The sequence below is a fragment of the Lemur catta genome, chromosome 8 (assembly GCF_020740605.2).
Source record: "Lemur catta isolate mLemCat1 chromosome 8, mLemCat1.pri, whole genome shotgun sequence".
NCBI lineage: Eukaryota > Metazoa > Chordata > Mammalia > Primates > Lemuridae > Lemur > Lemur catta.
In genome coordinates this window covers 11,644,263-11,660,642 of record NC_059135.1, presented here as the reverse complement: position 1 = coordinate 11,660,642, position 16,380 = coordinate 11,644,263, and the positions used below count along the sequence as shown (strand labels likewise).

Here is a 16,380-nt window from a genome sequence, read left to right as displayed (position 1 = left end):
CCATCTCCTCTGTGTGCTAGGGGTGGGCCCAAACCGGGCCAGGGGAGAAATATTTCCCTAAAATAATGTTCAAAATTTTGATTAATGTAGTAGCTTGGTATTTAAATTATTATTTAAACAAGATTCTTTGTAACTTAAAGAAACCAAAGGATTTTTAATTCTCAAAGTGAAAAGAAAGGTCCTGTGACTTGGCCTAGGGTTTACCCAAAGGGCAAGAAAGAACTAGCCCCCGCCAACCTCCCAGCAGGTTTGAACTGGTTTGTGGGGAGAAAAGAATAAAATATGCTTGCATGTAAGGTCCTGTGTGTGCAAATGAATGCTTAAATACACAAGTTTAAAGAAAACAGAATCTGGAATAATTGCAAAATTTACTCTGAGGTTATTTCAAATTATGTTTAATCTGAATTGTGAAATTTAAGTTTATCACCTTTATGGATTACCTGTGACCCATATAAAATAGTGCCTTATATTTATGTACCATGCATTAGCTTTTAAAATACCTTTATATGTGCTATCTCATCTATACTTCACAAAAATCTATACATCAATGGGCTGGTATCATTACCTGAATTTTTTTTTTCCCCACAAAACTGAGGCTCAAGAGAAATCAAGTCAATTGCCCAGACTGCCTGGTAAGTAGTAAATTCAAATAAAGAAACAGACTTCAGGATTCTTATCCCTAGTACAGCTCTCCCCATGATTTCATTAGGTTGCGTTTCCCTATTTCTACCTCTGTGCACACAAAGTCATTCATTTTTTCACAATTCATTTATTCATCCATTTTATTCAATATAAAATTACCAAGCACGGAGCATGTGTCAGTGGGGGCGATAGCTATTACAGTAATGACAAAAGTAAAAAATGTAATTACAGTCTGTGATGAAAGCCACCAAGTGACAGGGCATTTCCTTTAGAGTGTTTCACGGCATGCAGATGACCTGGGGACTGAGATTTCAAGGTGAATTAGGAGGAAGAGGAATCGAGGAAGAGGACGAGGCTGGTGCCATGACCCTGTGCCACGTGGGCCCCACAGACCAGAGGGGCTAAAAGGAGGCCAGCGAGGAAGCTGAGGGGCTGACAAGGGTGAGACCCAGCAGCTGCATCTGTGACTCCGGTTTACCTGAAAGTGACAGGAAGCCATTTATGGATTTTAAACTCAGGGCTTTTGTGATCATATATACAGAGTCAGCTAATTTGTTATCATACTAAACAGAGGGAAACAGAATTATGAAGATAAACATGCTGCTCCAAGTAACCTGCTTTATAAATCCAAAGGAGAAATGTTTTCTCTGCTGCCTAACCCGTGAAATTTCTCCGTTCCTATAACTGAGAGGTGTTTATAACTGATTGCGTCGGCATATCTAAAAATTAATTCTTGAGCACCTGAGCAACCATATTCCACATGTGGTTTTTTGTTGTTTTTCAAAAATCAGCAACATTATATGTGCTTGACTTTTTTCAATCTAGTCCTTTACTCAGCACACCTGTGAGAACAGCACACTTTGGGGTGATAGAAAGATGACCCCTGCCTCCACGGAGCTTGTTCTTGCCTGTAATTTTTATTGATGTTTATATAGCAAGGGAGCATTATTAACCATGATTCAGTAAAACAGGACACTGATCTTTGATTTTTAGCATTTTGTAGGATTTTCTTTAAACCATTTGTATTTCTATTTCCATTTTTTTTTCTAGCAAGGTGGTTGGCTAAAGTTATGGAAACAGCCCAGAGTCAAAGGATTTGGTGAAATTAACTGCTATGTGTGTACATATATTAAGCTATGAAGCCACTTATGGGTTTTAAGCTCAGGTCTCATATGACCAGATTTGCAAATTCAGCTAATTACTTATTACCATATTTTTATATATACATATATTATATTCATATACATGTATATTTTCCCTTAAACTCGATTTCCACTAAAACACATGCATAGAACATGATATTGTATACTCTACAGATACCTTGAATACTGCTAAAAAATTACAACTTGATAGTAATTTCATTCTTGTTAGAGAAATTCTGAATTTCCAACTACTTTCTGTTTGATTGTATTGGGGAGAAATAATTAACCAGGTACAAACAGTTCACATAATGCAGAAGGTGCCTTTACCTTACTTGCTTCTCAATAAAAGATTAATCCGGCCTGAGAACCATAATGACAGTGTGCTGGCTCCAGTTTTGACTGTAGCAGCAGAGTCTTGAATCCTTCTCAGGGGATGTGGCTCTACCCTGTGCCTTCTCTGGCTGGAGTTTATCCTGATATTGCTCCTAGTTGGCAGAAGGTAGCTTTCTTTGGAAAGGCCCTGTGTATATACTGCACCAACAGTATTCACAAAGAATGCCCTTCCTGTTTCTGAGAAAAGCCATAGAAGAAATTACAAAATAAAAGACCCTTTCTGAATTTATGCTAGACATTTACAGAGACTAGTTCTGGAAGCTTTACCATCTAATCAGAATACTTATCAAATTATATTTTTACTGCCATCTACTGTCCAATACAGGAACTGCGGCCCCCTCGACACACACACACACACACACACACACACACACACACACACACACACACACACACACACACACACACGGATTTTTTTTTTTTTAAGGTTATACAGTTTTTTCTCTTTTTTAGGTTATTCAGTGCTCAATTGAATATTGATCAATGTATTTTAGCTTATTTTTTTGCTGAGAACATGGGGAAGGTGAAGGACTGGAGAAAAATGCTTTTAATGAATGTGAAATATACAAATAATTGGTCTTTTAGATTGATCTCATTCTTTAAATGTGGTTTAAAATAATTCAGTCAATAAATACTTAAAGAATGACCAGGAATGAGGAGTAACAGCAATGACCTTAATAAACTAGCTCATGATCCATCAAGAGTATTTTTGAGGTCATTTCAATTATTCCAACACACTTCATTTATTAGAATCAAAGAATCAATGAATGAATCTTAAAATTTGCTGCTTCTTATAAATGATGAAAAAGTGCCCTGAAGGTTTCAGTAACTTCCCTCAGGTCTCACAAGCAGATAATAACTTTTCTTGGACTTTACCATAGGGATTTTTCTAGGACAGCAGTTCCCAACTGGTCATTCCCAAATCCCTTGAAGTTTTCAAAGCTTTCCCCATGTTTCTTGCACTTAAGCATGGTATTTTTCTGTTTCCCTTTTTTGTTTGTTTTAAAAATATTCAACTGGCAAATTAATTGTATAAAAGGTTACCTTTGTAAGAGAACTCTTTGAGGACTCAGAATCTATATAAAGCAATGATTCCCAAACTCTTTGGCCTCAGAACCCCTTTGGTTCCTAAAATTATTTAAGACGCCAGAGAACTTTATGTGAGTTAAGTCTAACAATATTTATCATATTAGAAACTAAAATTGAGAATCTAAAAATTCTGTTAATTAAAAATAACAAACCCATTGTATATTTCCCCAAACTATAACAAATGGTGAACAGATTGAACTTGTTTTACATTTGTGAAAATCACTTTCATGTCTGATTCAATAGAACATAGATTCTCTTACTTGATTCAATCTATTGTAATATGTTGCTTTGGTTAAATATATGAAGGAAATCTGGTCTCATACAGATGTGTAGTTGAAAAGGCAGAAATATTTAAGGAGCCCTTTTTATATAATTGTGGATATTATTCTTCATACCCTTCCAAAACTCAATGAATAGTAGTTTCTTAAATGTTAGCTGCATATCAATTAACTCATCATGCCCTGTTACGTTACAATCCATTGGTCTGTCTTGAACTCTAAAGTGTAATCTTTTAGTCATGGTGATTTATAACATCATGCATTTAGAAAATATCAGTGCACTAAGTCATGCAGATCTACCTTATGTTGACACATTTTGTTATAAAAACCAGTATTTTACATTCATTAATATCACCAATGATCTCCTAAGAAAAACCTTTAAGTATTAGGATGCTCTCAAGTTCACAGTGATAGATTTTCAAAATGTGGTTTTTCAAAATTTAGCTCTTGCTTGCAAGCTCAAATTTATCATTGTCAACAAATATACTGTCAGTTGTCTTCCTTGAAGCAGTGTGCTCACTTCATTCATTTTCAAGAAAATATCTGCTAAAAATCCAGTCTGTTTGGCAGTGAAAAATAAATAATTACTACTATAGTTTGGTGCTAGTATTTTGATGTGATAAGGTGACAGCTGATTTATCCATTGCTTTTGGACTTCCAGTGCATTTTTCAACACACAAAAGCATATAAGATCATACTAATTTTATGAAAATAGTTTTGATCTCATGCTCCATCCGCGAAAGAGCCTTAAGAGACTACAGACCTTCGTAGAGTGAACAAGCATAACAATTACTGGCGAGCAGATTGAAGTTCTTTACCATGGAGGATTTGACCATGTACAGTCTTAGATTAGTCTTATTCCTAGTCAGATATTACTTAGTTTATGTCTATAATAGTCAATTGGTTTAAGGCAGAAGCATAAGGAACATGGCAATTGAAATAGAACATGGTAATGAAAACCATCAGTTATAATAACTGGCCACACTTTCTCTCAAGATGTTTGCTTTTGAACAAACTACAAAAACCAGTAGTATAAAGAGGAAATGCCATCAGTATTATGTCCAGTTTTGATTTTCACTTATTAGGAATGAAGAATTTTCACATCATCAAAGTGGGTGATACACAAAATTTAAGCCTGATATTTCCTTTTTAAAAAATTTTGTTATTTTGAAGCCAAATATAACATAATTTTAAATAGATCAAATGATTTTTGTCATGTACTCATTTGTAATATAGGGTGATAAAAGGGTGTTTTTGGTCTCTTCATTATATTTTTGATGCCAGAACACAAAATGAAATTTCTGTCTCTATGGTAATATACATTTGATCCTGATACAAATCATGATATGTCTTTTTGAGTTTATTTTGTGGCTGATGGACTTTCCTTCTGTAATGATTGTACAGATAATTAAGGAGAATGTTTTCCTTGTTAAATAAATGAAATATGTTGCTTTTACACTTATAGTTTAATTCACTTTTACTGTGACATAAAGTTTTTTTTTAAATAAAAGCATATTTTCATATTCAGTGAAAATGATGAAGATCCTAAGGTGTTTTAGAAATGATATATTACTATAAAAGAGGCTGTCAAATAAAAAAAAATGGTTAATCCTTCATTAACCTATGTTGTAAGAAACCAGCTATGCATTGCAGCATCTTGGGCATCCCATGTAGTAAGTAGCATGATTTATAATCTTGCTACATAAGAAGGTGAGAGACAAGGGATATCCTAGCCCTTGAGATCACTGGAAGGAATATAATGAGTACATCGGATCATAAACTACCACCACGCTGTCTCGTCACTTTTCTCTGGGTTTTAGGTCTTCAGAATTCCAGTATTCCCAAGAAGAATTACCAATTACTCCAGCTTCAATAGTTTTATCTAACCTATGGTAACACTAGGTCTTCAGTCTGTGACTATAGGATACTGGGTGTCATTCACAGCTAAGCAAGTCTCAGCTGCCTCCTGAGGGGAAACAATCTCTAGGGAAAGCTGGAGACAGACAGAATATCTACTCCCAGGATATTCTTGCATCTTGCTGATTTTCTTTCCTTTCTCTATGGTCACAAAATGATCACAGCAATTATCAGATTTGTTTTATCTTTTCAGCACCATAGCCACAATACGTGAGAATATTAGCTTCTTAGGGATCTATAAAAATATTTAGTATTTAAAAAAATTGTAGCACCAAAATTCCAAAAGAAATTGCCACATTAACAGTTATGAATATTTAATTAAATCAGTACAGTGACATTAGTTCAACTTAATTAATTGTTACACTTAGTATTAAAACTATTCCATTACATTTGAAAACAATCTCTAGACTAGATTGTCTAATCCTGTAAGAATTCCTGAGTGTGTATGATTACTGTCTAGAAATCATAGCCAATCACGAATTAATTGGATTACTCATAGTCCAATAATTTCAACACAAAATTATAAAAATTCATCAAATTTAAAATGGGAAAAAATTACATTTAGTGTGGGATGTTAGGGCATTTTACTAAGTTTACTATGATGTGTGATAGAAACCTGAAAACAAAGTGTTTGGAACCAATAACAATTTTAACGTAGCCCTGGCAAAACTACCCCTTATTACTCAGGTAGATCCCTGAGAAGCTAATAGTCTTAGGTATTGTGGCTATGGTGCTGAAAAGATAAAATAAATCTGATAATTGCTGTAATCATTTTGTGACCATGGAGAAAGGAAAGAAAATAGCATATGTGTTATTTCAAAAACCACCTTCTCCAGAAATTAGAGTTTGCAATAAGCATACTTTGGTGTATTTAAAAAAAAAAAAAGGCCATACTGTGACGTCCATGTAACCCTGTATCACTGATAAGAAACTTTCAACAGCATGACCCACTTGGGGGAATCATTGTGTGTCTTTGCTAGTTAAGCAAAAATATTGTGTATTGAAAAAAACGTGGAAAAGATATGTCTCCTCAGAATTTGACTGATTTTATTTTTTTGATGCCAGATGAAATTTTTTTTTTGTTTTTTTGGGGTTTTTTTTTTTTGGTGAAAATATACTAACCTTGTATAGCTACACAGATACAGGGGTTAAGAACTGTCATTTGCCTTTGCTTTCGGAAAGAAATAGAACTACAATATTCAAAATAATAGTACCAGATGCCTGGGAGGTTATCCTGTAACAATACTGAGGGACATAATCCTGAGCAGAAATTCAATTCACATTTAGGGGAAGATGAGAAATGATTACCTTAAACATTAAAAAACAATAAGGGATTGCATTCATTACAAATACAGAGAAAGAACTAATAAATAACATAGTACAATGGCTACCTACTTAAAAAGATTTTTATAATGATGATGAATTACTCACTTAGAAACATCTCACCATTATGTGATAATGTTTTACTCCAAGGAGATAAAATGAACATGTTTCTCTCTGCTTCACTCTCTCCCTTCCTCCCTTCCTTCCTTCCTTTTTTTTTCCTTTCTTCTGTTTCCTCCCTCAGTTTCCCTTCCTCCCCCTCTTTCTGAATCTACTACGTGTTTCTTGATTTTTCTTGTGCTCTTACACCTGATCTTTACTGAAATTGCAGAAGTGATGTCAACTTTTACTTCTAGAATAGTATTGAAAGACAGTTTTCAAAGGAAGTGATTTTTCCTTGGATATGGGAAGAACAGGTGCCTTCTAGTTTATCTGTTAATGGAATGAATTTTTCTTGGGGTAGGAAAGCTATTATCTTAGATCTCCTTCTAGGTATATGCTTATTATTTTTGGACCCCCAAGGACCTTGGCAACTGTCATATTAAAATTCAGGATGAAAATGTATTGCTTCCACTGTCCTGGCTCCAAAGTCTCACTGTGTAAGTCTCAAAGAAGACTGCGTTTACAACTGTAAGTGAGCTGGGCAATTGCACTTCGATGTCACAGGCTTAGAGAATCTCTAAGAGGCTTGGTTATAATTAGGATCTTTTTGAGGATTTCTAGGACTGTTTCAGACAATTCTTTTGGTCAAAGAAACCTTGGTGGGCCCAATCTCATAAGGATTTGTTTCATCAACCTGGTCCTACAAACACCATCATAAATTTCAAATACATTTAAATTATGAATCCTGTGAAACTGAAAGAAGAACCAACATGACTGAGATAAACAAAAATTTCACCATTTAAAAATGTCCCTATCGTAAGATACCATGAAGCAGTAATGTTATGGAGTGTGTGTGTCTGTGTGTGTGTGTGTCTGTGTGTGTATCTGCCTGTGTATGTGTGTATACATAATGAATTTATGGTAATAATTCAGTCCACTCCTTGCAAGTGGAGTCCTAACCCATATGAGGCATGCTGGGATCAAACATTAGACCACTGGGTGACCCACCTCCAGAGCTAGCTCACAGGGTGGTAGGCTAGTAGTTTAAATTGCCAAGTTCAATGGGTAGTTAGTGGTTTATATTGCAGTGACTAAAGGGACTTGATGGACCTAGACATGATCTGAACTGGCATCCCAATGGGATAAAGAAAGGCCTTTCTAGGTCACAATGAAATTGTGACTTTGCCGGGATTTTGGTGAGGTTTAGTCTCACCAACGAGAAAGGTGTGCATTAGAGATATCAGTGTCGACGTCTGAAAGAAGCTGATTAAGTCAGTGTCTGACTGCAAACCTAAGCAAGGAAATTAATCCTTAGGTATATTAAGTGATATAAAAAACCTTTGATTTTTGTTAGATAATCTCTTTTCATCAGATAGTATTTTCAACATAAACCTGAAAAGAACTCTATAGTAAATAAGTATTATTTGCCATCCTTTTCTAGGAAAAAATACTGAATTTTCTCACTCCTTGTGACTAAAGGTGCTAATCTGGTGATGGAATATATGGAAACATTGGCTCATCATGAAAACTTGATGACCAGGATTCTGATGGATGCTTTACTTGTTATTTTATGTAATAAGAGATGGTTCCTTAAGGTATGCAAGGATTTATGCATCCTGATAAATGAGGTTAATTTATAAGTTACAGTGACATTTTATCTATGTCATCATACGATACACTCATACTTAAACAGCCTCAGAGAGAATTCACTGGCATTTTCAATAATGGGTATGCAAATATTAGAATCACCTGCACAAAAGGAAGGGAGGGTTTTCAAACTTCACGTCGCCTCTGAAGGACCCTATAGGGCCATATTACCTGGACTGGGAATCAATTCCTTGGTAAGTAAGGGAACCTGGGGTTGAAACCAAGCCTTGTAATCTATGTTACCTCATTGCCTCTGTTGGCTTTTAGAAGTTGCAGTGACCTTTTCTAGGTTAATGTGAGTATCTTCATTGAAAGAAAAGTACATAGTAATTGAATGCTTACTATGTAGTCTCTACCAGGCAAAATGTTCAAATCCACAGCAAGCAGTGCAAACACTGTGTTTAAGTGATAAGGCAGTTCAGAAGAGAGAAAGAGGAAAACAAGATCACAGGATGATTTACAATAGAAGTACAACTTGAACCAAGTCTTAGAAAATGGGTAAGATTCTGGTCTGATAAAAGCCCATGCGTGGCAGTTCAGAAGAGAGAAAGAGGAAAACAAGATCACAGGATGATTTACAATAGAAGTACAACTTGAACCAAGTCTTAGAAAATGGGTAAGATTCTGGTCTGATAAAAGCCCATGCGTGGCAACCGCTTGAGGTAAAGGATGAGAACAGAACCAAATGTGGACACCCAGAGGGGAGACTGAGTTATGTATGTTCTGGGGAGCAGAACAGTGGAAAATAGGGTGGATTTGATCAGATGGGGCCAGATCACAGGGGGCCTCTGGAAGTTAGGCAAGTGAGTTTAAATCTTTCATGATATTTAATATGGGATAATTAGAGATATTTGAACAAGGTGAGTGGCCTAAAAGTAGTCCAGGAAATTCAATCTGGCATTCTGTCCAAGTTAGATTTGAGCAGAGAGATTATGGGAACCGGCAAGGAGGTTTCTGAGATGTAAATTGAGGTAAATATAGGAGCCTTTGCCAAGGAAAAAAGAAAATTGTCAACAGGACTAACTTTATAGATAGAGGGAAGAAAAGCTCTGAACTGAAGATTTGCACCCTAAGCTTCTAGGCAAATGGAGGGGATATTCTTTCTATAAATAAGAAAATTGGGAGGGGGATCCAAGATACGGAGAAGAAGCTATAACTCGGTTTTCACTGTGAGGCAATGTGGGCAGCCCAGTGTCCCGGAAGCGCTGGGGCTCAAAATCAGATGAGAGCACAGGGAGAAGAACAGAGCTGTAGGAACCTGCTTGTGACTCCAAGGGAAAAGGCTGTATCTGAAGCCTCGAGAATGCTGATGTTCTAAGGGAGAAAGTACAGAGGGAAGAGACAAAGCAAGAGACAAAGTGATAAAGCAAAGAGGACAGAAGGAGAAGAGAGGTGAAGCCCTGCCTGTCATAGACGTTTTCCGGAAAGAGAATATAGTCATTTCCATTAATTGTAGAAGGGGGAATAGAAGTAAGGGTCACCGTGCACATACATGTGCAAGTGCATGTGTGTACGTGTGTGTAGGGGCATGAAAGCCAACATTCATTAAAAGCCCTTATCATATGCCAGGTATTTTTCTCTGAATTTTGCATGTAATTTTGGTCTATCCTTTTAACCTATCATTAGCTCAACTCTTCCTCACTCTCCTGGATACTAGGATATTTCACTTATTACTATTTCCTTATAAAATACAAGCAATAAAGTGAATGAAAGGAATATATTCTGGAATACTTTTGACTTCTGGGTAGGCTGGAAAATAAACCTGTGCTTCCAGGATCCTCCCAATTCGGATTTGGCCTCCCACTCAACACTGTTGGCAGGAGCACATTATTGTAGCTTCTTTAGGGTCATGCCTTTCCTGGCTCCGCAGAACACAGTGGATACTCTTGATAGATGATACCATGGCACCCTGCACTTACTCTTTCTAACATATTTCCCAATTTTCAGCAAATGGTTTTAGATTTAATATCTGTTTCTCCTGATAAAACATAAGTATGGATAACTGGTGTCTTCCTCACCCCCATATCCTTGCAGCTAGGGCAGTGCTTTGCACATAATAGGCCCTTGGTAAGTGTTTGTTGAAGGAATAAATGAGCTCCTCACACCATCCACAAACTACATAGCAATATCCCTCAAAGGCCTGTTCATTCCTCCAATCAATGCTCTTTTTCCACCATATAATTCCACCAGGAGGGTTCATCACACCTGCAATTACATAGTCAAATGCATCATTTGTTGTTCAGTGTCTGTTACTGGATAGACTGTGAGCTCTCTTAGGGCAAGAGTGGGATTTTGGTCAGTGCTCTCTGGCAAGTCCCTGGCACACAGTAGGCCTAAAATACATAGATGCCGAATGTGGAAGATGATTACATTCATTACATTTGAAAAGAACTAAAACTTAAAGAAATAAAAATAAATGTCTAAGGTCATACAGCTAGCAGAGTCAGATTCAAAATCAGCTCTAAGTCTAAAGCTTGTTTATCATCTTTCATTTTTCCCTCACTACCTCAGAAGCACAGAGCAGACTATTCTATTTGCCAAGAGAGGTTATTAATTCACTTGAAGATAGTAATTTTAATATAGAGGCGAGGCATTGTTTCATAGGTGGAAGCTGGGGTGAGAGAGGAAAGGCATTTATGAGTGAGTGTTTGAGCATGGATTTGTGTTGAATGGGCATGAGCTTATCTCATTCTGTGTGTGTCTATATCTTGTGTCTGACAAGGGTGGGGAGAAGATGAGTGGAAGGTGATTGATAGAAGCTCAAGTTGGCAGTGAAAAATTCATGCAATGCTGACACAGTCAATGTTTTTCTCCGAAGTGCAATTCACATAGAAATGGCATAAGTATAGTGCACCTCCCCAGATGTGAGCAACACATTTTCTTTTCTTCCAACAGAGTTGAGCACATTCTGGTTATCTGGAACTGTTGTGTTAGTTCTCAATACCTTATTCATGTTAATATTTGAAGCTAGTTGTTTGATGAGTTTAACTTTTAAGTCAAGTTTATAAAGAAAGGCTTTTTGAAAAGTACTTGTTTATTTACTACGTAAATATTTAATATTAACGTTGCTAAGCCTCAGGTTTCTAATTTGTAAATTAGGGACATTGATAGCTAACTCTGTAGCCCTAAAGAGAGTCATTAGGGTTAGAGATCATTTAAGTGTAGCCCCTAACAGAGCTGTAATGTACCAGGCACTCAAAAACTAACAGCTAACATAAAAGTTTGAGATAAAAGTACAGGTGTCCATTTTCCTTTTTATGACTTTTTTCTCTTTTGTCAAATATCTTCAAATATATATTAAAAATGCATGTTCTTTACATTCCATAAATTCTATGCTTCTTGGATGAAAGGAACTCTTTCAATCCCCAAAGAGCATAATCTCTAAAACATCCTGTTAACGGCCTAGGCAGCTAATTTGGGCTTCTCATATAGGAGAACAGGTAGGAGAATGCTTTCTAAGTTTGAAAAATAATATTATGAAAGATTGCAAAGGTCTTAGAAGATAGTTATAAAATTTAAAGTAAATCAAGGTAAGTTGAAGAAATGTACATTGAAAACATGGTGATAGTATTCATGGAAGGAAGGAAGGCAGAAAATTTGGAGAAGATGGATAGGACGGTTCAGGACATGTAAGTCCTATGGACCAAAGGTGAAAATGAAGCACCCAATATAGTCATATTACTTGCTTTTTCTCCTAATAAGGTGTTGTTGCTCCAGTAATCACTCCATAGAAACTAACCCTAAGTTAGGTAAAATGTGCCAGAGAACAAGGCCTGTGCATCCACGATTTGTTCCTTATTCCCCGGGAGATGACCTTGGATATATCTCCTTTTATGAATCAATTGTTATGAAAGTGTTTTATCATCTCCCAATTCTTAGCAAACATAGCTCGCGTTTTGTGTTTTTCGAGAACATTTTACAAAACAAATAGGGAGACTGAAAGTCATCACATCATTGCAGATGTCTCTCAGCTAATACGTTATGTTTCTCCCCTTGTCTCCAGAGCCTAAAGTAAGCTGCAAATTAGGCCGGTCTGCGTCGACGTCAGGTGTGCCTCCTCAGTCAGTCGCTCCTCTCAGGCAAGCCAGCGACCTGCAACAGAGCCAGGTACCATCATCGTTAGCCAATCGTGATTGACTTCCTGTGATGCAACATGCCAAATGCTTCCCACCTCTGTCTGTCCTGTTGCTGTAGACAACTCTCGCATTTGCTTTTGTTTTTCTATGTGTGTATAAGTGGAGGGGGGTGCAGTGAGTTCTGGCAGTCTGTGTTTTCATCCGAAAAAGAATGTCTTTCTTCCTTTGTGACTGGTGGTGAAACTTTCTTTGCTGTTTGTTACCAAATCGTTTTTGTCTCTGGTTTCCATCATTCTGTAATATAAATGTAGTAAACTTGTACTCTATGTATTGGCTTAGTGATTATTTTTTTAAATTCTTTCTCTCTTCCATGTTTTGTGTATTTTTATACTGTCTCTGAAAATTTATCAGCACTTGATAAATTTATCTACTTTGTTTTATGTAGATTTCTTTTTAAATGTTTTGTCCACAACACTTGCACAGATGTTATCAATGAATTTGTACATATCTTTTAGCTCTTATCCTATTATACTGTAATATTTCTGGCAATTTTATTTTTATTTAGCTTGGAGCATGATTGTAAGACACTGTGAATATTGATGTCCTTATAAATATTCATATACCAACTCATTTGGATTGAATATGGCAGCTAGTCTTTATTCTTTCTTAGGCCATAGAGATAAACTAACTGACCAGATAATCTAGATATTTATCAAAGACTGTAGATTACTAAGGAAGCCTTTAAATAAACGACTTTTCTCTCTTATACCAACCATATCAGAAATGTTCTCAGAAAGGGAATGTAAGTGTTCATGCATGGTAAATGAGATCTCTATTATCACTTGGAGAAAAGAGACAAGAAATAAAGGCATAAGCTAAAATATCACTTAATCCTTTACAGTATAATATGTTGCTCTGATGTTCATTTGGGTGCATGGTTGTGGATGGAGAATTTAGTATGGGGAAAAAAAATCACTACACATAAATATCCTGTCTATAGCTTACTCAATACATTGACTTAATTTGTGAGGCTTAATTGTTGTTACTGTTAAGCAATATGGGTGTTAAATGGGATGATGTCATTCTGGAGTGGTTTTTCTCTGCTTTTCAGCTTTAATCTTTGCATTCATGAAACTCTTCTGAAATAGTAAATTATAAAACTAGTGATGACACCTCCAAGGGAACTGCCCATTACTGATTAGCAAATTACATATTCATCAATTATTTTAAATGTCAGGCTATTTTAAAAACATAATTAAGCAGAATAATTGCATTTTTTTTCTAATGAGAGGCATTGTGCGTCTTAGTAATTCTGTCTGGCTTAAATATGCAAAGGATTTGATTTATGAATATATGAGATATCTACAAACACAAAAAGTGAGGGGCTTCTCTCAAGGGCATCTCAAGTGCCATTTGGAATTTCCTGTGTCTTAATTTAAAATGTTAAATGCCTTTATAACCAAGTATAGTCAGCTCAAACACTTTTTGGATTTAAAAGAAGTAGAAACAATAGGACACTGAATAAATAAATGAATAATAACACAACCTCACTATGATAAACTGCCACTTTAGCTGATTAAAGCTATTCCAGAAATATTATATTTACCAATATTTAAAGTTTAAAAACACTGGATACAGAAAGAAGTTTAGCTATTTGGGAGGGGATTGCATTAATACTATCACTTTTTTTTTCAAGTATATGTTCCTTGCTGTTACATTACCCTCAGTATCTCAGAGAAGTTTTGTGTTCTTTGTTTTGCTTTTTTCATAATTATCTTTATAGCTATTTCATCCTAAGCCCCTTTAACTCTCAATAAAAGCAGGTCCCTGGGTATGAACTTCTGGAATAGAGACAGAGGTCTGTGCCTTTGCATTATCAACTCTTTGCTTACCTGATGGGATGTTCTTCATTCTTCAAAACACAGCAACATGAGAAAGCCCCTGACGCTACTTATACGCTATTAGTTTCCTTACCTACTGACAGAAATTCTGACACACAGCCAAATTGTAGATGGCTGTCAGGGCTGTAAATTATTAACAGATGAGTGACCTCTGAGCTTCTGTTCTGTGGCTTATGACCAGTTGTATCATACACTTATTCCTACATTCTGGAGATAAAGGGGTAAGCATAGCTCAGGTGAACCTTGTTCTGCATTCCTGTGACTTAGCATTCAACTAAAGTTAACAAGTACTTATTGAAGGTCTTTTTTAAACCTAATTTCCACACCCTCAACCATAGTCTTGACTGAGACATCTCTTTAAGTTACAACCAGGGTGACAGTGACCTGTGCCGAGGAATGCAAGGCAGTGGAGAGAGACATTTAAGCCTGTTTAATCTAAGAATGAATAGTCATTTTCCAGCTAGGATATGGAACACCTAGCATGATTAAACAATCACTCTGGTCATATTTTAAGCAGTTTTTCCAATTCTAACATTCCTGGTAGTTATTCAAAACCAGAATTCTTACTTAATAGGAGATTAGTAGACTTTTTGCTAGGAAATCATTGGAAAACTATGTGATATATTTTAAACAAACAAAAGCATTCACTACCCCCTAAAACAATTCCAGGGGTGCTTATCTATGGAGGAATCTGGCCTTGGGAAGGCTGTTCCATGTCAGCCACATTATGGGGTATTAGCTCTCATACAGAAGGCACCATGTTTCTTTTCAGATTGTTGTTCACATCCTATCTCTATTCAGTTTTCTGGGACCTGCTTTGTCACTTACCACTTTATGTCATGGTTGGAGCTTTCTAAGAAGTGCTGGAGGTGGAGTTAGGTGGAAGTGCTTGACATGACTCCAGCAGAGATGCACAGAGGTGGTCGATAGTGACTGCCCACCACCAGAATTTGTGTATAAACAGTGGAAGATGTCAGGGTGACCATAGCTTGATGCAGTTCCAGAGTGTACTTTTGGACATGCTCAGCTGTCAAAATTGTTTTCTAGCTACTTAAAGAAAAAAAAAAAATGATCCAAAGATAAGGATGTGGGATCAGTATGTGTGAAGACTTGGGTGAAGGACTTAGGTGGATTTCTTGACAAGGACTGTGCCGGTTCAAAGGTGATCCTCCCATGCCTAGCACCGTGTGGAACACTCAATGAGCTTTTGTTTACTTACTCAACATCTCTGTCTATAAATGTTTTTCTTTCTATTCCCTTGAAAAATATTGTTCTCACATAATCTGATTTTGTCCCTGTTCTTCAGTCCTTAATATCTCCAGACCAGTGGGACGGTTTGACTTGTCCCACAGCCCCAGTAATGCTTTGCCTTAAAGCTTTGAGAAGACCACTGTGCTCCCTTAGGGTTTGTGAGTTCTGAGCTTTCATTGAACTTTCCAGATAGGACATTTGCACATAAAACGTGCATGGGAGCCTGGGGAGTGTGAGGAAAGATAACAACAAGGGGAAGGCCGAGTGGAGCAACATTCTAGGGTATGAAATGAGGACATAGGAAGGAAGTGTAATTTCATCCAGCCCCCTCTCTGACTAGTGTAACCTTACAGGCTGCAAGGCTGCATCCTCATTTAATTTTGTCTTCAATAGGATCAAGTAGAAAAACAAAGACGAAACCTAAGGGCAGTATGTGAAATCTCTGTACCTTCTTCTCAGTTTTGCTGTTAACCTAAAATTGCTCTAAAAAAATAAAGTAAAACAACAAAAACATACCACAAAATCTAACAGTAGAGAAACTTGAGCAATATTTTCTCTTTGGAATCCTCGAGCTACCATCAACATGGATAGGTCTGGTTTTGCCAACGCTATGCCTGCT

General features: G+C 36.6%; 1 protein-coding gene across 1 annotated transcript in view; it reads left to right on the top strand.

Moving 5' to 3' along the window:
• Positions 1-16,380, top strand: part of NYAP2 (neuronal tyrosine-phosphorylated phosphoinositide-3-kinase adaptor 2) — a 163,671-nt gene that overhangs the window by 113,071 nt on the left and 34,220 nt on the right. Inside the window, exon 5 of the mRNA XM_045559318.1 lies at positions 12,537-12,640. Coding sequence (XP_045415274.1) covers positions 12,537-12,640 — 104 coding nt within the window. The remainder of the gene's footprint in view (positions 1-12,536; positions 12,641-16,380) is intronic.